Consider the following 27,065-nt stretch of genomic DNA (forward strand, 5'->3'; position numbering starts at 1 on the left):
TATATATATATATGTGTGTGTGTATGTATGTATGTGTCTATATGTATGTTTATATATATATATGTTGATATATGTATATATATGTGGATGTGTATATGTATATTTATATGTATATATGTAGATATGTGTATATGTAGATATGTATATATAAGTATATATGTTTATGTATATATATGTTTACATAACCTCTTTAACACACTACTTCTCCGCTGCGAAGCGTGGGTATTTTGCTAGTATAATATATATGTGTGTGTGTGTATATATATATATATATATATATATATATATATATATAATATATGTGTATATATATATATATATATATATATATATATATATATATATATATATATATATATATATATATATATATATATATATGACAGCAACACTCATAACAATGACAACACAATTACATTGACAATCATCCATCCATCCATTTTCCAACCCGCTGAATCCGAACATAGGGTCACGGGGGTCTGCTGGAGCCAATCCCAGCCAACACAGGGCACAAGGCAGGAACCAATCCTGGGCAGGGTGCCAACCCACCGCAGGACACACACAAACACATCCACACACCAAGCACACACTAGGGCCAATTTAGAATCGCCAATCCACCTAACCAGCACGTCTTTGGACTGTGGGAGGAAACCGGAGCGCCCGGAGGAAACCCACGCAGACACGGGGAGAACATGCAAACTCCACGCAGGGAGGGCCCGGGAAGCGAACCCGGGTCCCCAGGTCTCCCAACTGCGAGGCAGCAGCGCTACCCACTGCGCCACCGTGCCGCCCATATTGACAACCATGTTACATTATTTTTAAAATGTTTCCTTTACTTTTTCATAACCTCTTTAACACACTACTTCTCCACTGTGAAGCGCGGGTATTTTGCTAGTATATATATTTATATATATATATATATATATATATATATATGTTGCAATTTTTTACTGTCAAATAATCCAAAGAGTACGCAACATGTGTTTCGCCCTAATTCTGGGTTCATCAGGCATACACACTCACTGCACCCCGTCTCGGGAATCGAACCTCAGACGTCAGCGTTAGAGGCGAAGCCTCTTACGTTGCGCCACAGCGTGTGGTTCATTTATTTGACAGTATGTAGATCGGGGTAATTACATGCATTATTTGACAGTAAAACTTTGCAACATTCTATGATCTGCTTCTCGCAACTGTAGAGGGCACCATGGCGGATGTTTGCCGACTTGCAGACCAACCACAAGCGTTACCTGGTAGGTAACCACCCATACAATCAGATTGTGATTCAGACTACGAATGCCATATATATATATTGTGACAGATAGGGGGCGCTATCGCTGCCTTGAACCCTCGGACCAGACGCCAGACACCAAATAAAAGTCCAATAATTATTTATTTTATAATAATAATGTGCACCAAGCACCCTTCACTCCACAATACTCATAAATATACAATACTCAATAAACAACAATCAATCCTCCACTCCCAGACGCATTGTCACCCTTCCTCCTAACTCAGCTCGCCCGTCTGGGATCTCCCACAGTCCTTTTTTATAGTTGTTGACCCGGAAGTGTTTCTCTTCTCACTGTCCATGTGACTGGCAACACTTCCGGGTCAGATGAAAACTCCTTTTTTCTTCAACCTGGAAGTACGTCATTTCTTCTGTCCACGTGACTGGGACGTACTTCTGGGCTGTAGGGAAAATAGTCCTTGATCCTCCCTGCAGTGTCCTCTGGCGGCCCCCATGGTATCCAGCAGGGCTGTGAATAAACACTCCATTGTCCATGATTCCTTGCTGGCATTCGGGGCACCTCCATGCGGCAGGGAGGGCTCCATCTAGCGGCCTGGGAGTATTGGCTGGGATGAATGGCTGGCCATATACCACAATACATATACATACACCTGTATAGAAAATAGCGCAGTGTTAGTGTTAGTCTCTCACTAAGATGTCTTGGGTCCTCCTTGCGTGGAGTTTGCATGTTCCCCTCGTGTCTTCATAGCTTTCCTCCCACAGTCCAAAGACACACAGGGTAGGTGAATTGGCAATTCTAAATTGGCCCTAGTGCTTGGTGTGTGGATCTGTGAGTGCCAGCAATATGCTAGCTGGGATAGACTTCAGCAGAGCCCCGCCACCCTGTTTAGGACAAAGCAGGTTAGCAAATGATTGACTGACCATATAGAAAGTTCCCATAAATTGATAAATTCCCACTTTTAGTTATTCCACATGTCTTTACAACAATATTGTTTTTTTACTTGTTTAGTTTGTTTTATTATTCTTTTCAAGTTTAATATTGGTATGCTGTGCCCTGAAGAAGAGGTTCTTCCTCAAAACGGCTTTGAGATGTGTTTCTTTGCTTTATGTATGTTTTTTCTTATGTAAAAATTGTTCCTCCTTTATTACAAATAATATGCATATAGTGGAATTATATACTTTGCTAAACTGGCTGTTCTGTATTCATTGATTGATTTACCACAGCCAGGGCATGAAGGTATCAATATCTTCAGAGAGTTACACCATTACATTTATGACTAGAAAACAATGCTGTATTCACTAAGTTCTCAGCACTGAAATGCCATGTATATAACAATTTTTATGCAGGTATATCACGTATTCGATCACACTGTGCACTGTAAGTGGAATCAGAATGTTTTTGAAACAGAAAACCCATCTGGAATACTCCGTAGAGGAGATGCATGTTTAAATTAGGACTGGAGGTCTTTGCTAGAAAAACCATTGGTCCTCCAGATGAATAGATAACAACAGTAGATTGATGTTGTCAGATTTCTGACTCACAGATCTGCCTAGGTGTTGTGGTTTTGAGCAGTGCCAGTTGAAGCCCATTTGGAGCCATAAGTGGAGTGGATGGACATTGCACCTCATTGTTCATATAGCAGGTAGCTGGTATTATTAGACTTCAACGAACTGTGTTGTCCCCCTCTATGTCCAGAGTGTGTGCCCCTTCAGTAGCACCCCTTTGTGTATATACCACGGACTTTAGGGAGGGTGTGTACCTTTATTTTCATAAATGGCATCCAGTGAGTAACAGCAAACACTCAGTATCATCAAGAGTTCGACAAACAGGGTGTGGAGGGGGTGATCTTCAGTGTCCAGAGTGTGCACCCCTTCAGTAGCATTAATAATGTTCCTTTTTTGTATATACCGTGGACCTTAAAAATCGTGCGCCCCTTGCTGTAACTTTCATAAATGTCTCTCCTCAGATGACGGTGCCTTAGGAAACTGCCTATGTCACTTAATGGATTGACCTGCTCTGGTTCTCGGGGAAAGTCCTTCTGTAAGGAATTTCTGGGGCCTTGGGGGGGGGGGGGGAGCTCCCAGGATTTCTCCTCCATACTTTCATGGGCCTTTGGCTGACACAGAAGTGATTCTTGGAGACATCAGTTTGACAGAAGTACTTCTGGGTCTAACTTTATGAAGGCCTCTAACCAACTGGGTGAGTCTGGATTTTAGAGTGGACCGACAACAAGGGCTCAGGTATGTGGAGTGGAGGAGGAGGAAATGCCAGAATATTAATAAGAGTGTCAGAAGGCAGAACATACTAGTAGGGACTCAACAGAAGGCAGCAAGGTCCAGAGGGACATAATGTTTGGTCTTTTCATTTGTGTTCACCCTGTAACTAGCCAAATAAACATTTTTGTTGAAGATTTGGGGTTTGTTTAGTTATATTATGTGTCTGGGATCTGCTCCTGAGCTTCCCCATAACATTTACAACATGCATTAAAAAATGAGTGACCCTAAAATACAGACGTTACTTAAGCTTTTATTCAAAATTAACATGAGGTGAAGGGAACTTCAGATTACCTTTTCATAACATTCTTTGGACTGACAGTCTTTCAAGGATTTTCTAAAAATACATTTATATACCTGATTTAGAAAAGTCATAAATATTATTCAAAATTAGACACACAAAATTTTTTAATTGTGTTCAGGACCCAACCCTCCTTTTACATACAGAAGCTCCACAGATGAGGTCTCTAAGGGAAATTTCTCATGTCTCTACTTAAGTGCTTTTCTGTGCAGCCATGTGCCAGAACATTTACCATGAACTTTTGTTTTTGTTAAATATAGTATTTATATGTAAGAAGATCCTATTCAACTCTAAGATGATTTCCAAAGACTTTTAATCTATTTGGATTATTTTGGTACCTTTCCATCTATATAAAACATATGTGTATGATGGACTATACTATTCTCTTTGTGTTGATTGGTACAAACTGCAAGTTTTACAGTTTCATGTTCAACTTTTCTTTTATGCTTAAAAGACTTGTCTTTTTATGAATCATAAAGCACTCTATGTTATATCTACCTGGCCACAGTACCTGTAAAGGACAGGTAATACAATTAAAAAATATTTGCTGTCCCTTGACCCACTAGCACTTTTAGTGCTTTTCCTTTGTACTTGCATGTGTGTGAAGGTCTCTTCCCCAGTGCTCCCTCTCTTGAGTGAGTTCCTGTAAAACCTATTTCTAAGACTGTCATTATTTTCAAGGCACGTCTCTCACCACCTGTTCAGTTTTATGCTTTCCGTCATTGAAGATGATTCTCTCAGCATGGACATTTACTCTTCATTCGTCTCATACACGCACCTCTTCTTTGATCGCGTGACCAAAGCCAAACTGACCTTTGCTGTGCTATGAGGGCTAGACACATGGATCTTATTGTTTTATTATATAGTAGATATCCACCTTAATAAAAGGACAAGTGTCTGTGTGTCTGTATGCCCATCCGCTTGTTAGGGTTAGGAAGACAATTTTTAAAAGTAGGAAAAACATGTAGAAGAAGGGTAAAAATATCAAAAAGGATAATAGAAATACTAGATTAGGGTGTAAAAATAAGAAAAACTGACCATATTGATCTATTCAGTTTTCCTGATGTTATTTGCCTGGCAACAGCAGCATGGCAGCGATTTTCATGCACCTGTTTGGGCCATGTGAATAAGGTTTATAGTTGTAATGCTAATAACCACTAACATGTTGGGCAATGGATGAGTGGAAATAGCAATAAATCGACATGCACATTAGGAAACCAAAGCCCCAACACAACACAACCACGGTAGTGATCATTGCAATATTTTCCCAGCAAAACACTTCAACCATAAGAGTGGTCAGCTTGACAAGCAATGCAAAGAGGAAGTGACGAAAATGGGCAGCTCTGTGCAAAGAGGAAATGACTGTCACTAAGGAAAAGGATCAGGTGCATATTATAATAATTATCATACCACATCAAACAGACAACCCAGGTATCAATATCAGATAAAAAACATGAGGTCTACATTGATTACTTACATTTCAACCCATCTTAGATGGGTAGAACAGCTAGTTATGATATAATCCTTATCCATGTTTCAGTTTTCTTCTAAGATTAGTTAACTTTGTGTTTTCTTCTCTACACTAAGAAGTGATTGTAAGTAGCAGCATAGTGAACCTGCTGTTCCCGTGCACTGTTTTAATTTGTTTTATTTAACCAGAGGCAGACAGCTAACTAATGCCTGGTTTAGATACAACAAACTTAAGTAAGCCTTGACTTTATTGTAGCAAAGCACACAGAGATAACATAAGATACAACATAACTATAGCCCAAGATACTTGCACAATGAAGCATTTTCTCTTTCAGTTCTATCACATGTAATTATAATAGGCAAGCAACTACGATCATTTTTTCTCTTGAAAGAAGGCGAATCAAAGCCTCCCCTATAAATTAATAATTTGACTCTAAGACAAATAACACCTCAGAAAAAGAATTACAAGCAGAATATTAGATGTAGTTTGGAATCAACAATAACTTAGGCAATATAGTCAGAGTGAAGAAGAAAGTAGACAAGAGTATAAGAAAATAAGGTGAAGAGAGAGGTGGTGAAGGCTAAAGCTAAGGCGTATGATGAGTTGTATGAGAGGCTGGGCACCAATTAGGGGAGAAAAGGACCTGTACTGATTGGCTAGGCAGAGGGACCGAGCTGGGAAAGATGTGCAACAGGTTAGGGTGATAAAGGATAATGATGGAAACTTACTAACAAGCAAGAAGAGTGTGTTCAGCAGATGGAAAGAAAAAGTTGAGAGGTTGATGAACAGGAAGTGCAATGGATTAGCAAGGAGGAAGTAAGGACAGCTATAAAGAGCATGAAGAATGGAAAGGCTGTTGGTCCAGATGACATACCTGTGCAAGCATGGAGGTGTTTAGGAGAGATGGCTGTGGAGTTAACCAGAATTTTAATGCAATCATAGAAAGTGAGAGGATGTCTAAGGTGTGAGGAAGAAGTGTAGTGGTACTGATTTTTAAGAATAAGGGTGAGGTGCAGAATTGTAATAACTACACATGGATAAACTTGATCACCACAGCATGAAGTTATAGGAAAGAGTAGTGGAAGCTAGTTTAAGAAGGGAGGTTGATGATTAGTAAGCAGTATGGTTTCATGCAGGGAAAGAACACCACAGATGCAATGTTTTCTCTCAGATTGTTGATGGAGAAGTATAGAGAAGGCCAGAAGGAGCTGCACTGTGTCTTTGTGGACCTGGAGAAAGCATATGACAGGGTGGCTCGAGATGAGTTGTGGTACAGTATGAAGAAGTCACAGGTTGACAGAGGAGATTAGACAGGAGTCCCTGTGGACTATGATGTTTGCGGATGACACTGTTATCTGTAATGAGGGTGCAGCGCAGGTTGAGGAGACCCTGGAGAAGTGGAGAAATGCTCTGGAGAGGAGAGGAATGAAGGTCACTAGGAACAACATGTGTGTGAATGAGAGGTAAGTCAGTGGAATGGTGAGAATACAGGGAGTAGAGTTGGCAAAGGTGGAGGAGTTTAAGTACTTGGGATCAACAGTACAGAGTAACAGGGAGTGTAGAAGAGACATGAAGAAGATAGTGCAGGCAGGGTGGAGTGGGCGGAGAAAAGTGCCAGGAATGATTTGTGACAGATGGATACCAGCAAGAGTGAAAGGAAAGGTCTACAAGGCGATAGTAAGTCCAGCTATGTTATAAGGGTTGGAGATGGTGGCACTAACGAAAAGACAAAAGACAGAGCTGGAGGTAGCAGAGTTAAAGATGTTAAGATTTGTAATGGTGTGAAGATAATGGACAGGATTAGGAATGAGTGGGTCAGCTCAGGTTGGATGATTTGGAGACAAAGCCAGAGAGGCTAGAGTGCATTTGTTTGGACATGTGCAGAGAAGAAGCCAGGCAAGAGGAATAGAGAAAGGCCTAAGAGAAGGTTTATGGCTATGGTGAGAGAGGACACACAAGTGTGACAGAGCAAGATGCAGAGGACAGGAAGATATGAAAACAGATGATCCACTGTGGTGACCTTTAGCGGAAGCAGCCAAAAGAAGAATAAGAAGAACCTCGGGACTGGACCCATGGCCGGTTGCCGTCTTGGCCGGTTAATCCGACACATAGCTATTTTCATGTAGAAAAATATTTCTAAGGTATGTAATACACCTGTTTTGACATTCCTGAAGAAACCATATTCACAAAGCTTCACCCATGATTTCGCACACAGGTTTTTTTTCTCGTACAACAACTGGACAGTGTGGTGTAGCAGGACCACAGCTCAAGTCAAAAATGCCACTTTTTAAATAAATAATCACCACACTCACGGCTTAGCGAGTATGTGTAGCCGATTGGTTCTTGGGGAATTTGTGATGCAGGCGATCCTAGCTTAATCATCCGCATCCATAATTGTTCCTGGGAACTGCTAATTGCCACATCTGATCCACGTCCCCGTGATAAATAGAAGCACGAGGCGGCTAGGGAGAGAACAGGAAAGAACAGGAGGTTAATGGAGAAGGAAGCAGATAGAGGAAAGCCGGTGTAGGAGAGAGAGAGAGAGAGAGAGATAGATAGAGAGAGAGCAGATTCAATGGAGCAAAGGCAGGCAGCTGGGAGGTGAACCCCTGCAGATGAGTGTTTGGCCGACACTCAGTGGGGCTGAAGAAAGTGGTCTTTCCAGCTGAGCGATCACAGAGATGGAATGACCAATATTGAAGACGACTGGCCGTCGAAAGGCAGCAGCAGTTGTGGAGGTTTTGGGCTGGATTATCCCCAGCGTGAGCACCCTGGCCGCTGGGGAAAGAACCCAAGTCTCGGTACGGATGGAACCCGACGTAGCCAGGGATCGGAAGGGCTACCGGACCAGTGTGGAAGGCAGCTGCACCTGCAGGTAGGGCGACTCCCCTGTTGCGAAGCCCAATGGGAGAAGCAGGGGAGCCACCAGGTAGAAAGAAGAAGGCACAGTGGAAAATTCATAAAGGAATACAGTATGTAAACGAAAATCACTCTAAAAGTTGGAGGCCTCTCACCTTCCAGGAGAGAAGGAAGTGCATACATATAATATAAAGAAGAACTCAGGATTAAAAAATTTTTTTTTTATTTTATTTTATTTTAACAGGCCGGTTAATCCGTCAGACGCTTAATGCAAGGCCAGTTAAGAGGGATTGTACTGTACAAGAAGAACCCACAGATCTCTACAAGAAGGAACTAAAAAAGATAGTAAGTAGCTTTCCTCTTGACATCAAGGATCATGTAAACAGTTTAATTCCTCAGAACCCCAAATGGGTTACTTCTACATGCTTCCTAAAATCCACAAAGAAGGGAACCCTGGAAGGCCTATAATCTCAGGAATTGGCTCCCTTACAGAAAATGTTTCAGGTTGGGTGGAGCACATCCTTAAACCCCTTGTCCCGCAATAAAACCAGCTACATCCAGGACACCAGTGACTTCTTAAAAAAACTGTCTGGTATAGGCCCCTTACCTGAGGGAACCTTACTGGCCACAATGGATGTTGAGGCACTTTACACAAACATCTCCCATGATGATGGCATATTGGTATGTGAAACGTACCTCAAACAACATGACTTACCCACAGAGTCAGTTATAGAAATGATAAAATTCACTCTGACACATAATTTATTCTCTTTTGGACAAGATTTCTACTTACAACAAATGGGTATTGCAATGGGCTGTCGGTTTGCAGTGCACCTCACTATGCAAACCTATTTATGACAAAATTGGAGGAAGATTTTATGTCAACATGCGTCTTAAAACCAATGTAGTATCTCCGTTACATAGATGACATCTTCATAATCTGGACTGCCAGTGAAAAGGACCTCCTCCATTTTCATAATGAATATAATTCTTTTTACCCCAACATAAAGCTGAAGCTGAATTACTCAAAAACAGAAGTCAGCTTCCTTGACACCACTGTTCAACTGAAAGACAACACCCTTGTAACTTCTGTTTTTCACAAACCAACAGACAGACGGACCTACCTGAGAAGTGATCACTTCTACCCCAAGCATATAAGGCGCTCCATTGTTTTCAGCCAAGCAATACGATACAATTGTATTTGCTCAGACCCGACAGACTGGGATAAACAACTGCAGGAGCTTTAACAAGATTTCATCAGACAAGGTTATACACCCAAAACATCAGACACTTAAATAAGAAGAGCTAATGCCATAACCAGAGACAACCTTCTGGTATATAAAAACAAAGACAACAAGAACTGCATTCCCCTTGTTGTCATCTACAATCCACATCTTGAAGCACTTCCAAAAATTATAAAAGAACTTCAGCCAATGCTAAACAATGACCACAACACTGAAAAATGTATTTCCTGACCCTCCCCTCCTGGCATACAGACAACTACCAAACCTGACAGCAACTAATTGTCTGAAGCTCCCTAAGTGAACCAAGAGAAAATGGCACATCTAACTGCCTACAGAAAAGATGTAAAACGTGTGCTCACATTTATAATACAATAATATAATATAATACAATATAATATAATATAATATAATATAATATAATATAATATAATATAATATAATATAATATAATATAATATAATATAATATAATATAATATAATTATACCACACTGCCGACTAGAACATCGCATAAAGGGATCATTTTCTTGAAGATCATCTAATGTGGTCTACCTAAATCTCTGCATGAAATGTCCTGACACTGGTTTCTACGTAGGAGAAACTGGACAAACAATCCACCAGAAAATGAATTTACACAGGTTCCACATTAAACATGGCAACACAGATGTTCCTGTAGCAGCCCACTTCAAAAGCCATGGACACTGTGAGGGGGACTTTAAAGTCATAGTGCTTATGGGCAACTTCAGAACACAGCAAGACAGAAAAGAATGGAAAGTCAAACTCATACTAAAATTGAATACATTACAACATGGTTTGACTAGAGACAAGAGTTTTAGGCCAGGTATGAGGATTGTTTGCATCTCTCAGACTGACACAGACAACCTGACTACAGATCCACATTGTATGGAAAAACTTATCAGAAACTTCAAAAGACTTTGTTGGACAGTTATCTTATCCAAAGATCTTGACCATACATTGTTCTCCTCTCTTGTTAAATGAATCTTAGCCTGAAAAAGTCTATTAATTTTTTACATTTAAGATGTCTCACGTAAAGATTTACCAATGTTGTTACTTGTCCTAGTACGTATATAAACACAGGGAACTCCAGTTTCTGTATTACAGCCTCACTACAAACCAAGAGTGAGGGAGCTACCTACAACCACACGCTCATTCAGGAAGTGGTTCCCTGAAGCAGAGCAGGCTCTGAGGGACTGCTTTCAAACTACGGACTGGGATATCCTGCAGGGATCACATAGTGAGAACATTGAGGAGGTTGTTGACTGCACTACTGACTACATCAACTTCTGTATGGACATTGTAGTCCCAGTAAGAACAGTATGCTGCTGTGCTTACAACAAGCCATGGATTACAAGTGACATCAAGGGCCTTTTGAACCAGAAGAAAAGGGCTTTTAAAGGCGATGATCAGCATGAGCTCAAGCACGTGCAGAAGGAACTCAGAGTCCAGCTCAGGGCGGCGAAGGAGCAGTACAGGAGAAAGCTGGAGCAGAAGTTGCAGAATAACAGCATGAAGGATGTGTGGGATGGGATGAAGATCATCACTGGCTGCAGCTCGAAGTGGGGTGCCACCATTGAGAGAGACGTGAAGAGAGCAAACCAAATGAACAACTTCTTTAACAGGTTTGACCTCCCTAACCCACCCTCCACCCATCCTTCTGCTGAAACCAGCATAGGAGAGACATCCCCACCCACAATTACAGCAGCGCAGGTGAGCAAAGAGCTGAGGAGACTTCGTGACAGCAAAGCAGCGGGTCCAGATGGAATATCGCCACGACTGCTGAAGGCCTGTGCGTTGGAGCTGAGAAGTCCTCTACAGCGCATCTTCAACCTGAGCCTGGAACAGGGGAGAGTCCCGAGGCTTTGGAAAACATCTTGTATCACCCCAGTCCCAAAAGTATCACGTCCTAGTGAGCTGAACGACTTCCTGCCTGTCGCTCTGACGTCACATGTGATTAAGACCATGGAGCGGCTGCTGCTTCACCACCTGAGGCCACAGGTACGCCACGCCCTCGACCCTCTGCAGTTCGCATACCAGGAGAAGGTGGGAGCGGAGGATGCCATCATCTATATGCTACGCCGATCACTCTCCCACTTCAACAGAGGCAGTGATGCTGTAAGAATTATGTTTCTGGACTTCTCTAGTGCCTTCAACACCATCCAACCTCTGCTCCTTAGGGACAAGCTGACAGAGATGGGAGTAGATTCATACCTAGTGGCATGGATCATGGACTATCTTACAAACAGACCTCAGTATGTGCGTCCCGGGAACTGCAGGTCTGACATTGTGGTCAGCAACACAGGAGTGCCACAGGGGACTGTAATTTCTCCGGTCCTGTTTAGCCAATATACATCGGAGTCCTGCCACATGCAAAAGTTTGCTGATGACACTGCTATCGTGGGCTGCATCAGGAGTGGGCAGGAGGAGGAGTATAGGAACATCATCAAGGACTTTGTTAAATGGTGCGACTCAAACCACTTACATCTGAACACCAGCAAAACCAAGGAGCTGGTGGTGGATTTTAGGAGGCCCAGGCCCTTGCTGGACCCCGTGATCATCAGAGGTGACTGTGTGCAGAGGGTGCAGACCTATAAATACCTGGGAGTGTAGCTGGATGACAAATTGGACTGGAATGCCAATACTGATTCTCTGTGCAAGAGAGGACAGAGCCGGCTATACTTCCTTAGAAGACTGGCGTCCTTCAACATCTGCAATAAGATGCTGCAGATGTTCTATCAGACGGTTGTGGCGAATGCCCTCTTCTACGCAGTGGTGTGCTGGGGAGGCAGCATACAGAAGAAGGACGCCTCACGCCTGGATAAACTGGTAAGGAAGGCAGGCTCTATTGTAGGCATGGAGCTGGACAGTTTGACATCCGTGGCAGAGCAACGGGCACTCAGCCACCTCCTATCAATTATGGAGTATCCACTGCATCCACTAAACAGTGTCATCTCCAGACAAAGGAGCAGCTTCAGTGACAGACTGAGGAGATTGTTCCTCCCACAAACTATGCGACTCTTCAATTCCACATGGGGGAGGGGCGGTAAACGTTAACAATATTCAAAGTTATTGTCTGTTTTTACCTACATTTTTATTACTCTTTAATTTAATTTTTTTTTTTGTATCAGTATGCTGCTGCTGGAGTATGTGAATTTCCCCTTGGGATTAATAAAGTATCTATCTATCTATCTATCTATCTATCTATCTATCTATCTATCTATCTATCTATCTATCTATCTATCTATCTATCTATCTATCTATCTATCTATCTATCTATCTATCTATCTATCTATCTATCTATCTATCTATCTACATCTTGCCTGAAGAAGGGGCCTGAGTTGCCTCGAAAGCTTGTATATTGTAATCTTTTTAGTTAGCCAATAAAAGGTGACATTTGCTTGACTTCTCACTACTGTGTCACTAAATAAATTTTTCATGTATATTTTTTTATGTTTTTATTAACTTATCTCTCTATTTATTTATATCAGTGATACTACATGCAACAATATCTACACCTTGAAATACTGTCATTTTCACCATTTAAAGTTGAGAGGTGGGTTACAGCATGTACTGTTTTTTGATTGGTGAACTGTCTATAGTTTGAATGTGAGCCTTCAGCCAACAAGTGCTACATTTACAGCAGATGCTTTAGATGCAGACTTGGAGTATATGACTTCAGAAATTCTTGAATTTAAGTAGCCACTTTGTACAGTAACATTGTGCTTTGATTACCTTGAGAATCCTGGGCCTCATAGCCTGATTGATCTATCTTGCAGCCACTTGAGGTGGGTCTTGTAGAATAACTCAACCAATCACTAAGCTCTTGTATGTTGATGGGTGAAGACAGCAGTTTTAATTTCAAGGCATATTTCATGATGCAGGCAGGCCTCAACATTAACATTCACTGAAATCATTTAAAGGCCAGTTTGACTATTATTGGATAACTTATACCTAAATGCAAAATGCACAAAGAAGGTGAACTAGCACCAATCTGCTGTGACAGGTATTAACACTGCATGCTGCAAAATAATAGAACCTGCTGGAGAAATTCAACAGTTTACTTTCACTGTCCTTGTAGCAGCATGTAGCAGACTGTACAAACTGAGGAGATGTTGATATAATAAAAATGGGAGGTTTGTGTTACATTTATTAGTTTGTGAGGTTGAAAGTCTGTTATTGAGGTTGAAAGTCTGTTAATAATACCATATATATTTTATTTTGGTGTATCTGTTTTGCTGAACAAAATTGTACAGTTGCATTTTAAAAAGTAAACTGATACAAAAGGGTTTGTGACTTGAGTCCATATCTGAAAAAAAAACTGGATTCTGTTGGAACAATTTGAACCATATTTACTACAGAATTAGTGTAGATAATTCTACAACTTTTAAATACCTCAATATGCACATACATCTCACATGTTTTTTAACTAGTAGTGATTTAAGTGGATTTACTCATCCACACATATCTCTATATTCAAATGTCTTATTTCTGTCTTATTTCCACAGAAAAAACAGAGTTTCTTCTGTTTTATGCAAATAGTTGGACAAACAGTAATTGAATTACTAATTTGTAATGAAAACAACTAACTGCAGTTGTGTGTTGTTACATTTAGAAAATTGTTTTGTTCAGGATGTTTCAACTGGTTGCAGGAATTTTTGCATGAAATAGAAAGAGAGAACTAATCTGTGCAGGGGCAAGAAGTGTGTGCAAAATTCACTTGAAGAAAGAGAAAATGTATATTAATAATACTTGAACTGCACATCCAGTCAATACATTTATGGTCTGTATTGTTTTTGTTACTTGGGTGAATAAAGTTTGTTTTAAAAACTAAATTAATCTATCTATCTATCTATCTATCTATCTATCTATCTATCTATCTATCTATCTATCTATCTATCTATTTTTTAAATACTCCATTAATTAAGATAAACCAATAAGGCAATTGTCAAGATGATATTTGAATTTAATTATTTAGTTATTTGTTTGTTGTCAAAACTAACAGTACTTTTAACTAACAGTAATGAAAATAACTATTCATAGATCTCCAATAACAATCCTTTGGAGAAACAACACAACTTAAATGAAAGTAAAATGTTGCTCAGAACATTATTTGGCACCTTTTTCCAAAATAATTTCATTTGGAATTATCACCTTGCTATAGTGTATAGCACCGCTGTCTCATGGATTTCAGATGTTGGGCTTGAGTCCCACATCCATGTAGATCAGTGGTTCTCAAAGTCGGTCCTGGGGGCCCACTGTGGCTTCAGGTTTTTGTGTCAACCAGATTCATACTCAGTGAGCAACTGCTAACACTGATCAATTAATTACCTGTTTTTTTTTTCTCTTCTCTTATTCTATATTAAGAAAGCACAGAGGCATGATTTTTATATTTATTATAAGACATTTAGAAATATTTCCATTTTTCGCTATAGATTTAAATGCTTAACTCACTTTTGTTGCTTTCTTTATATTTTGCCCTTTCTCTGTGCAGATTTCCCCCTTTGTTGTATCTTATTAATGACAATTAAAAACTAGCAGAGCAGACACCCAGGAAAAGGACACTGAATCATGAAAGGCTGCAACTACTTTAGTGTTAGACCCACTAATTAGAAAACAATGGATTAATTAAACAATTAGAACACCTGGAAAAATAGAGTGAACATCAAGATGAAAATATTGTTAAAAAGAAAAAAAACATTATTCCCATATAACTGCTTAGTACATTTTAATTTTTTTTTTTTTTACCAAACTTAGTTTTCTAAATTCCATATTGTTCCCAAAACACAAAATCTGGGCAATAACAGTTCACTTAACTAGCCACAGGGGGTCCCCAGGACTGACGTTGAGAACCCCTGATGTAGATGGAGTCTTTTCACTCTCCCCTTGACTGAATACATTTTCCTTCCACATCCCCAAAGATCATTTTAAATTAGCCCCTTTATTAAAGTGTTAGCAGATGCTTTGTATCCAGGGTTGCTAGGATAGCTTCTGGCCCCTGTGACACTGCCAACAGGTTTGAGAATATTAAGTCATTATAGTTGATTGGCTTCCTGGGTTAAAAAAACAGATGTTCTACATCCAAACAGAGTTAAGAAGAAGTACTAACAAAGTAAAGTGTATATATATATTGTGGTGGACTGCCGGCTTCTTTCTCCGGCCCTCACCCCCAGGCCGCCAGGAGGAGCTCTCCCAGCAGCGTGGACATGCCCCGAGTTCCAGCAGGGCCTCATGGACTATGTAGTTTTTATACACAGCCCTGCTGGATACCTTGGGGGCCACCAGGCGTCGCTGTAGGGGGGCTCGTAGGCTCGCATGTGCCCTATAACCCGGGAGTACGTCACGGTCACGTGACAGGAAGAAACGATGTGCTCCCGGGTTGAAGAAAAGGACTGTTTACCCTGACCCGGAAGGGAAAAGGAACTGTGGACTGTTGAATGGGAACACCTCCGGGTCAGGGTGTATAAAAGGACTCTGGGAAGCCCAGTACACTGAGCTGAGCTGGGAGGAAGGGTGGCAAAGTGTCTGGGAGTGTGGAGGATTATTGTTTATTGATTATTGTTATTATTGAGTATTGTGGAGAGGAGGGTGCTTTGTGCACTTATTTATATTAATAAATATTATATTTGGACTTTTACCTGGTGTCTGACGTCTAGTCTGAGGGTTCAAGGGGTCACGGAGACCTCAAACTATCACAATATATTTTTTGATATATATAAATATTTTCAAAGGTCATTGTGCAGATAGTGTTACATATATAGTAGAATGAAGACATGGTGGATTCTTTACTAATCAAGGGTGATTTTAACATTCTGTATAGAAGTGGAGGTGGTCTTTCCAAGGACATATCTTATTTTCCCATTGCAAAACTGATGTTTTGGGGACACATAATGGGGAAACTCCTTTAACATTTGTTTATTTCAATTTGAAATGGGCTAGGGATAAATGTCAGACTTTTGAGTATTATTGGAGAAAACATTCCGCAAATTCCTACAAACTTTTGATAATGGCATTTAGAATGTTTTCTGTTAGAATAACTTTAATATCATGTGCCTAAATCTAAAAGGCCCAAGTCAATATTCAACACGAATAACGAAAACTACAAATAATACAAAAACATCATTCATTGACACTAGGCAAGAATAACTGCAGACCTAATCAAATTACTCATCCATTTTCAAGCCAACTTATTCCAACAGAGTTTCAAGGAATATGGGCATATTCTCCAATGCATGTGCAAAGAGATCAGAAAAATGAAAACCCATGAAAAAATCTGAGAGAATAAATCTTCACAGACAAGATGAGAATTTAGGACCCTGAAGTAGACAAGTAGATCTTCTACCGACTTGTAGTAGTAGTAGTAGTCTTGTACTGCAGAGTTATTAGCCTATGGAGGCAACAATGAGCAAACTGAGAATAAATATTTGACATTTCACAGCACAGATTAAACCTGTGGATTATGTCAGTAGAACCAGAGGAAGGAAGACTCATTTGTATTGAATTCACCTCCATAACTGGGAAATTTGTTCTCCTTTCTTCAGTTGTTAAGCAACAAACGTAGAAAGGCAAATGCTCTTCTTTAGACACTACCCTCGTGTTTTATGCGCCACTTGAATTAAACATGCTTTAATGACTTTTGCAAGGTGCAGTCTTCTTTAAATTAACTGTCTGTACAAACCAGATCTAAATAGAAACGTTTTACCTTTTCATAATTAGTAATTTTTAAAATAATTTATATTCACTAATTTAAAGAAATTTTTAAAAAAATATTCCTATTTACTGCATAATTATATTTACTATTCATTACTTATTTGTTTATTTAATAATATCAGCAAAATACTGCTTCACTAAAAATAGTATGATGAATAAACTGCAGTCAACTTCTGTAGGAAAATTTTAAAAAATAATACAATGTATGATAATTACATTTTTAATTATAAATATAATGACAATAGTCCTAAGGCCAGTGACTGAACTGATATTTTGGATTTTCAGATTTATGGCTCACCGATGCTTCCATGTTTATAACTGCTTCTAGTCTTAGTAGCGCTCTTTGCTTGACTGATAATGCTTCATATTTTACCCTAAACCTGTGACAGACAACAGCAAACTAGTGAGACTGTAAACCTGCCAGAGGACAAATAACACTCGGTAACTACCATTTTTGAAAAAAAGGGGAGTCCCCCAGAAGAAAAGTTTGTTCAGTCCATTCATTCATTGTCTGACTGGCTTAATATAGCTAAAGATTGTGGAGCCTGCAGACAATCCCGACATCATCAGGTACCAACCCTGGAGGGAGCACCCACCAACGCACACTTCTATCAGAGCAAATATGGTTAATCAGTTCAGTTAATACAAATGGGGTGTTGTCCTCCTTAAATGATTCTTAAATAAGCTTTTATTAATACTGATCACAACTCAAGACTACATCCTGGACAGAATGCCAGCACACATCAAAACAAACAATGACATGCGCACAAATTGCATTAATTTTTTAACTGGAGACAAACGCACATATCAGATATGATTCTTCCACTGAAAAAAGAAAACAAATATACAGTCTGCCTACCTGCATCATCTGATTTAACACTATTTACAGACATACAGAAAAATTTGAAGTGCAACTGTACATCATGTAGGAACTCCATTCACGAGAAAATTAAACTTGGCGTTCCTTCACCACTTTTGGTCAATGGGTCTCACACTCCATCTTCTACTTTTTTTTTGTTCTTTCAGTCATTAATAATAGGCACAAGTCTTCTTCCATCAGTAGAGTTTCACTTCTTCTGCGGTGACACTGTTAAGTACGTGCCAGAACTTTAACCAAAAGGGGTGAATGGAGGGAGACTATAATATTCTTCTTAGTGGGTGACCTATATGATGATACTCTTACTGATGGTCAGACATATAATACATACATCTGGAGACGACCATAAGCGAATTTTGTTTAAAACTGGGTGGAAGCAATTACATGACTCACGGTGTGTGTCACATTCCTAAACTAATTCAACACCTCATGAAATCGGCAGTCAAAGTAGGGGCGGTGATTCTGAATTGCAAAGATCTGAAGTGCTCTTGTTAACCCGGTCTGAAAGAGAGCAAGCTTCTGATTAAAATGAACCAGCGACAGTTGAAAATTCTCCTAAAAACCCTATTAGACATAAAACTGTGTGTAGTATGTGCAGAGATCATACTGCACGTTTTAAAAATAAACACTACCTGATTTAAAAATAAACATATCCTGATGTAAGGGAAAATCTTTTTTGTAGCATCAAATACACTGGCATTCGAAGACATCAATGGACAAGTGGCAATTGTGAATGATACGTTGTCGGAAGTGCTGTGTGTGCTCTCTGTTGTTCAGCATTACAACAATAGTATAGGAGTCGATGTAAGTTTGGAAGAACTGGCAGCTATGAATGTGAAAATATGAACTGCAAAATGCATTTGAAGTAAATGGTGTGACATACTCTGTCAAAAGGACTGTCGTTAAGAGAGCTGATAATGAAGAGCCCCAGGAGATGCAGATTTCTGTACTCAAGACACCCAAATCAACAAATCTGCCTATCAACACAGTAGATGAGGCTGCACAGCATCCACCTTCTGATTGCATGTCTAAACGAATAACTAAAAAACTGAACATTACTAATTGGAAATGCAAACGTGCCATGACAAAATAGCCGCAGTATTTTAACATGTTCTACGGTACATCCATTGACCAGAATGCCTATCTAAATGCTGTTTGCTGTTGTGATGACATATAGTGATGCAATACTTAAAACGATATAAAGATATTGTAGCAGGCGGAGACACTTCTGAAACACATGGAGCCCAGTAGCTGCAATGGTCAAGATGTGTGTGTGAGTGTCAATTTATCTCCACTGTCACAGCGCTCATTTACAAGATCCAAATTAATTATTATCGTTACCTTGTGCTACTGAGCTTCTGAACTTATAACAGCAATTTTAGTTTTTATTTTCTCAAAGCATTAAATGTTTTGTTCAGTATAGTTTGCTCCTTCCCTGAAACCCCAGCAGCAGTTTAAAATGCACAGACTGTGGAAACTGAGGCCGGGTGTTTCAGGAAGAAGCTCTGTGGATGTACCCATTGCAGCGCAAGATTTCGCCGCTATTCACTACACCCTTTTTAACGGGTTGTCTTGTTTTAAGAATCACGTCTGGCCGTACGAGACTAACATGATAACGACATCCACTTGAATATTTTTGCCTGCCCTCGCTGCACTTTGATGGTCTGTTAGGTTATGTTCAACAGTGGTACAAACCCTGCTCCGTGTATCCAAAGTGGCAACGTGGGTGCCAGAATGATGAACGCGCAAAACCGAAATGCAAAAATATCTGGAACATTTATTTATCATGCAGGACTTCAAGACTCACAACAGATGAATGATCACCACAAGTCTGAATGTATTTCGTGCGCTTCGCGTTTCAAGTGGCCCAATTCGACCCATTCGCACACCAAACGACGGACAACCGGCGATGGAGTAGTTGAGAAACATGATGTTAACTGGATCACAGTTAAGGTTTTGTACTGCTTAGCTCTGCAAATGCTTTCAACAGCGCTCAGTGTAGCTGACATATCGCCGTCAATCAACAATCCAACCCAGCTTATCTTCGTTGTAATTGCTGGCTATACTGTACTTTATATAGTTTGTAGCCAATTACCTCCAGTGAATTGCTACTGTGATATCGCAGGCGATTCCCACACGTGTGCTCATCCACACTTGGGGTGTAAGGTCCGTTACGCGTGGGTTGACTTGCGTGAATGCGCTGGCTTTAACCTTACACCACGTGGATTAATGTGTGTTACCTCAAGTGTTGCAGGGACGTTCAAAGTTTAATGTAAAATTCGAGAAATGCTTGGTTGTGACATACCCAAATTATCCCAAAGCTGCCTCTTCCTGTGGCCAAAAAGCTTAACAGTATCACAACTTTAACTTTGGCAGACAGCGCATGTCTTTTCCGTGTAGATGGATCGATCATGTAATGTACAAGAACACGATAATGTTACGAATATTATTCAATTCTCTGTAAATTCGATATATTGTATTTTTAGGAGTTCATTGTCCGGCGTTTTCAACACATTCAGCCTTTCCAGATCACTACCTGAAGGCTCTTTTCTATAGTAAGTTAGAACCGCGGCGCTCTGGAGCGGTCCTAAATCCTGATAAAGTTAGGCGTAGTTTCGTAACTTGGGAAAATTTATAAAAATGCTTTCTCTCCTATTTGTGTCACTCTTAGAATTCTGAACCAGTTATGACCGTTCTCCTACTTTGATCCTTAAACATGTTACTCGCCTTACCCCAGTTTTGTGTGTGCATGTAAACGAACGGACTTGCAATAGTTGGCTCGATCGCGCATTATGGTGACGTCATTTCAACAGCGCCACAAAACCAGCGAAGACATGGCTGTCCGCAGTGTGTTTAGAGAGGGGCTCTTCAATCAAAAAGTGGCAATTGTGACTGGCGGTGGAACCGGCATCGGGCGGTCAATTGCTGCTGAACTGCTCTCGTTAGGTGTGTCTTTGTTCGTAAAATACATTCACTTCTTTGCGCGGTTAAGTACAAGGAAAGTGCGCAGTTAGGATAGGGGGTATTACGAGGATACCTGTGCCCCGTGGAATGCAGGTGTACAAAACTCCTTTGAAAACTTGCTCTCTCGGCCACGTGTCCACTTCTTAACACGATTTCCATGGATGAAGTAAAAGGAGTTGAGGCCGTCCAGACGTTCTAGTTTGACCAGGACAATCCCGATTTCAGGCTAGTCGTCCCGGTGTCCTGAGAAATAACGGAAATGTAACAGTATGCCCCGGTTTTAACAGGGTGCTCATGTAAGAAAAGTTTTATTGTGTTACAAATATAGCTCAGCCGACACAGACAGCAAAACACCAATCACACAAAAGAAAAGCAACGCCCACTTTAATTCGTATAGCTGTCAATCACGCCTGTCAACCGGTCATTTATATTCCCCAACGGGTTGGATGTGGCGTTAAAATGTTCCGATCAGCCTGGAAAAAATATTTAGACGAGGATGATAATCCATACTGAGCATCTCACAAATCAACCACGCCGAAAAGAAAATGCGTTTTTAATCAGGGGCTGCAGCAAGCCTTACCTTTTTTCAACCCAACACCTAATGGCGCGACCAAAGCTCTGTGAACTCATTGCGAAAGCCTTTTTTCGGATGCTAACGGTGGAAAGTGACAAATCGATAAGCCCTCCTCGTCCACAAAATCCTATTGAGGAGCATCCACTTTTTCAGCCAACTATTCAACCACACCAAGTCAAAACAAATCAGAATCCTACTCAGAAAACTTTTGATCCCGAGGGAAATTATATATTTTACAACTGTACACATAGACAGGCACAAGTAACACTAAGAACTTATATAAAAAATAAACATGTGGAATACAAATATAAATGGAATATAAATATCAACATAAAGTACAATAAATTATCATTCACTAAGCTCTACAGGCACACAGTAATGAAATATAATGGATATTATGCATGTGAGTATCTTACAAAGTTCCTAGTATAAAAGACAGTAATAGCATACTGAGCTTGAAGTATTTCACATAATGATATTGCACGTTAAGTGAAAATAATAAGTTACTTGCTTAAGAAGAACAGACAGGTTATTGCACATCTTAAGCTGATGAAAATATACTGGGATATTCATTAGAGAAAAAGGAACCAGCTTATAGGGTGGATGATTGATCAGAAGAGGAGTTAGAGAGTCTGATGGCTGTGGTGAGGAAGGGTTTCCCGTGATGTTCAGTGGAGCACTTTATGCTAGTCAGCCCACTACTGAAAATGCACGTCTGTTCAACCACAACACAATGAAGTGGGTGACTAGCATTTTCAATAATATATCGAAGTATAGACAACATTCTCTGATTTGTCACAATTTCCGAGTTATTCAGTTTCATTCCAACCACACAGCTAGCCTTCTGAATTTGTTTCTTTAGCCTCTTAATGTCTACTACTTTCATGCTGCTCTGCCAGCACGCCACAGAAAAAAAAAATAGCACTGGCCGCCACACACTCATAAAACATTAACAGCATAGTGTTGCAGACCGTAAAAGATCTGAGTCTTCGTAGGAAATACAGCCTACATTGACATAAATGAGCCTGATGTTCACAGAAGGATATAACTTGATGCATATAATAGTCCATTAACATTCATTATGGACCTTTGAAAACAAACAAAATGCACTGGGCTTGTCCAAAAAGCAAGTGAATTTTTATGCACTGTTAAATCCATCATAGTAAAGTATATCATGTTAGAACAGAAAATGAATATTGTTTGCTTTTGAACCTTCTGGTGTGTTAAATACTATCACATAAGACTCTCGGATCTGCTTATTGTCATGTATATATACATCCCAGACATACACAGCATTTTGGATTTGCCAATTTTTCTAGACCAATGCTTCTTAAACAATGGGTCACAGGCATGTCTGCAGTGAGTAGCCACATGACTGTGTATTTATACGTCCCACACATATATGTAAGTTACATTCTGGCTAAGATATTATTACAGACTGTGGTAAGAGTAGTGCATCAGTTAAAAATAATAAATGCTCACCCAATGTACTCTTCTGTGTCTCCTGTCAATTTCCATTAGGCTGCAGTGTAATAATTGCCTCAAGGAATAAAGAAAGGTTAACACGTGCTTCTGAGGAGTTATCAGTCAAAATTCCTGCATCAAGTCCTGCAAAAGTAACTCCTGTGCAGTGCAACATCCGCAATGAAGAGGAGGTAAAATGTTTTATGTTTTAACATGATTTATGAAGATTTCAGTGAGAAAAATGCATATTTAAACTACTTACTTTTCAATGTTTTCATTTTCAGCAGTGATGTGGCTGCACACCATTCTTGTTGTGGTTCAGCTTTGGGTTTTGTTGTCATTCTGTCTACATTTTCAAGTGGTATTTAGCTGTGGACCCTTGCTGTTTTTCACATATTTGTGTCTTCAAATTCATTGATCTCTTTATGCATTTTCTTTGAACTAGTATCTTGTTAATGTCTGTTTCTGGCATTGTACTTACTGGTGCATAGTTATTTTCTAGCAATTTACAGCCATGAATTGGACCAGGTCATTTAAAAAGACAGATGTGTTAATAGAAGGGGGAGTGGTGGTGCAGTTGTGCAGCACTGCTGCCTTATGGATCAAATGTTTTGTGTTTGAATTCTGTGCCTTGTCATTGCCCATGATTGTTTGCATGTTCACGTCGTGCCTGGCACAGTTTCCTCAGCACGCTGAGTTTCCTTCCACATCCAAAAAGAGTTGTTTGTTAAGTAAATTGGCAACTCTGACTTGGCCATGGGTGTTCTTGCCCTGTGATATACTGTCACCGTGTCCAAGGTGGTTTTGATGCTGCCATTATAGGCTAAAGCCTCCCATAGCCCTAAATCAGAAAAATCAGTTTTGAAAATGTTCTATTATGAATCAGTAATAGACTGTGGACTTGTTTGATAGTTATTTTCTATTTTCTTTGTTACATACTGTTTTAGACTGGCCATTCCACATTTCACTTTAATATCTATTTGCACACGACAAGGCCTTTTGTAGTGGACTCAGCCTGCTGAGTCTAAACGATGATCAGGAAACAGCCCAAAAGTTTTAGTTGACAAGCAGCAGAAAATAAAAAGCATGACAATAGGCATGTCTGGTGGCAGGGCAGGACATTAGCCCTCTAAGTTATACTTGGAGAGTCACCAAAACTGGAGTCAGATTCCTTGTATGTGCGCATACTTGGCCGATAAATCTGATTCTCATTCTATTTAGGTGTGGCATCCAGACTCATTCAGTATTCCTTTCAAGGATTACCTGGTAGGCAAGGCAAGGACAACACAACTCAGCAGTGAAATATTTAAATACAAAACGTTTTCCACCTAAATGACAAAAAATTCAATAAAACATTAGGTCTGTTAAGACTGTTTTGTTTCTTCATAAAACAATAGAAAATATTAGTTAAAAGCAGTAGACTTGTAGGAGGCTAATTTAACTTGCTGACAAGCCCAAAGTTAGATGCAAGAAAGGAGTTGCCACATTCAGGAAAAAAAAACGTTAAGAAAATCATTGGGGTGTATCCAAAAATGATGTTCCACATTGCTTCACGAGTTTTTGGTTTCCTTTTATCATGTGCCTCCTTTAAACTATACCATGAAAATGAGATGTGGCATTTGCTAATTAATATACAAATAAAGTTCAAAGCTTGGAATCTTTAGTTTCATTGATGGCAGAAATTAAATGTCATCTTCTACAGTCATTTAGATCAAAATATTTAATGCATATGTCTGTCAGTGTTTAATGCAAAACATGGCGCAGTATATGCTGGAAAATGGCATTCCACACCATATACAGTATTTTATAAATGACACTCTGGTTACAAAGGCCCTCTTAAAGTGGTCAGTCTGTATTTTCTCATTCCTTTCCATTGTTTTTAACATGTAACTTAACTTGATGTATGCTGAGAAATGGAAATCTGGCATTTGCGAAATGCATAACTACAGCAGTCACTTCATCAAGTCTAAAGTTTAAGTTACTTCAGTGCGAGATTCCAGTTAGATAGATAGATAGATAGATAGATAGATAGATAGATAGATAGATAGATAGATAGATAGATAGATAGATAGATAGATAGATAGATAGATAGATAGATAGATAGATAGATAGATAGATAGATACTTTATTAATCCCAAGGGGAAATTCACAAATTCAGTTGGCTTCCCCTTAGATTTTACTTTTGTTTATTTTCTAAAGTAAAAAATTATCTAAGCTGAATTAACTTCCAGAACAGAAACTGTGTCTTGTTATTTTGCTCCAGAATAAAAACACTGTTGAATAGAGGAATATTAATTCCTTGACCTTGAAGAAGTACTTGTGCACTATAATATCTATTCCACCTGGCAACAAGTCATGCATGGTCTGTGTCAAGTTAATCCTTTTTTTAGTTTAGAGACAACTGGATTTTGTTTTGTCAATTAATAATATATTTTTGTGCTGTACAGGTGAAAGGTCTAATAGACACCACCCTACGTCTTCATAACAAAGTGGACTTCCTGGTAAACAATGGTGGAGGGCAGTTTTACAGTCCTGCTGAATTTATCAAGGCAAAGGGCTGGAATGCAGTCATTGATACCAACCTCACTGGCACCTTCTACTGTTGTAAAGAAGGTAAGGTGCTTTTATGACTCTACAAACAAAAGGCTTGTCGTGTAATAGAGTGCAAGTGTAACTGTCTGAATAACTACAGCCATGGACAGATTTACCATCAGGGTGTTCTGGGTATGTGCCCAGGGGCCCATCACAGCAATGGGTCTTTCTACCAAGGACCAAACCTCCAAAAAAACCCTGCTCAATTAAGGACAACATAGGCGATGATGTGATCAAGTCTTGTGCAAAAATCAAAAGTGAGAAGTATAGTGCTGCATTAAACGACCTAATGTTGTTTACTAAAAGTATGATCAACTCTCTGTTAAGTAGCTAAGTCAACCATGTTCCTGTAGAGAGCTTTATCCAGCCTACTGTAGACTGCAGTTTTGCCAACCTCAACACATGAGATGGCCAGTAGTCTAGAACAGGGGTTCTTAAATCTTTTAATCTAAGGACCCCAATTAGAAAATCTTTACCGTACTGAGACCTAGAGTATTATTGTCATAATGGCAGTGGTGTCATATAGAGCCAATTAATAAAATCAAAGTGAACTTTATTGTCATCTCAACCATATACAAGTAAACAGACAGACGAAAGTGCGAAGCTCAGGGTCCACTGTGTAACAACATGAAGTGTAAATAATAAATTAAAAATAGAATAAAAATTAAGATTTAAATTTAAAATTAAAACACAAACAAGACAAGACTTTGTGCAAAGACAAGACAAAGAAGTAGCAGCAATATTGATGTGTAGTTAGCAATATGAACGTTGATGCAATGTATGGTATTTTGCAATCTAGATACATAAATATAGTCAATAGATATGTAATATAATAAATAATTAATAAATAATAGATATACAGTTAGGTCCATAAATATATGGACAGAGACAACTTTTTCTAATTTTGGTTCTGTGCATTAACACAATGAATTTTAAATGAAACAACTCAGATGCAGTTGAAGTGCAGACTTTCAGCTTTAATTCAGTGGGGTGAACATAAAAATGTGAAACAACTAAAGCATTTTTTTAACACAATCCCTTCATTTCAGGGGCTCAAAAGTAATTGGACAATTGACTCAAAGGCTATTTCATGGGCAGGTGTGGGCAAGTCCGTCGTTATGTCGTTATCAATTAAGCAGATAAAAGGCCTGGAGTTGATTTGAGGTGTGGTGCTTGCATTGGAAGATTTTGCTGTGAATAGACAACATGCGGTCAAAGGAGCAATCCATGCAGGTGAAAGAAGCCATCTTTAAGCTGTGAAAACAGAAAAAACCCATCCAAGAAATTGCTACAATATTACGAGTGGCAAAATCTACAGTTTGGTACACCCTGAGAAAGAAAGCAAGCACTGGTGAACTCAGCAATGCAAAAAGACCTGGACATCCACGGAAGACAACAGTGGTGGATGATGGCAGAATCATTTCCATGGTGAAGAGAAACCCCTTCACAACAGCCAACCAAGTGAACAACAC

General features: G+C 39.6%; 1 protein-coding gene across 1 annotated transcript in view; it reads left to right on the plus strand.

Moving 5' to 3' along the window:
• The first annotated feature begins 20,815 nt into the window (after positions 1-20,815).
• The window catches only part of pecr (peroxisomal trans-2-enoyl-CoA reductase), a 29,121-nt gene continuing 22,871 nt past the window's right edge, over positions 20,816-27,065 (plus strand). The window contains exons 1-3 of the mRNA XM_028807531.2: positions 20,816-20,945; positions 23,059-23,192; positions 25,449-25,614. Of these exons, the coding sequence (XP_028663364.1) occupies positions 20,834-20,945; positions 23,059-23,192; positions 25,449-25,614 (412 nt within the window). The 5' untranslated portion in view covers positions 20,816-20,833. The remainder of the gene's footprint in view (positions 20,946-23,058; positions 23,193-25,448; positions 25,615-27,065) is intronic.

Source organism: Erpetoichthys calabaricus, chromosome 8, assembly GCF_900747795.2.
Source record: "Erpetoichthys calabaricus chromosome 8, fErpCal1.3, whole genome shotgun sequence".
NCBI lineage: Eukaryota > Metazoa > Chordata > Cladistia > Polypteriformes > Polypteridae > Erpetoichthys > Erpetoichthys calabaricus.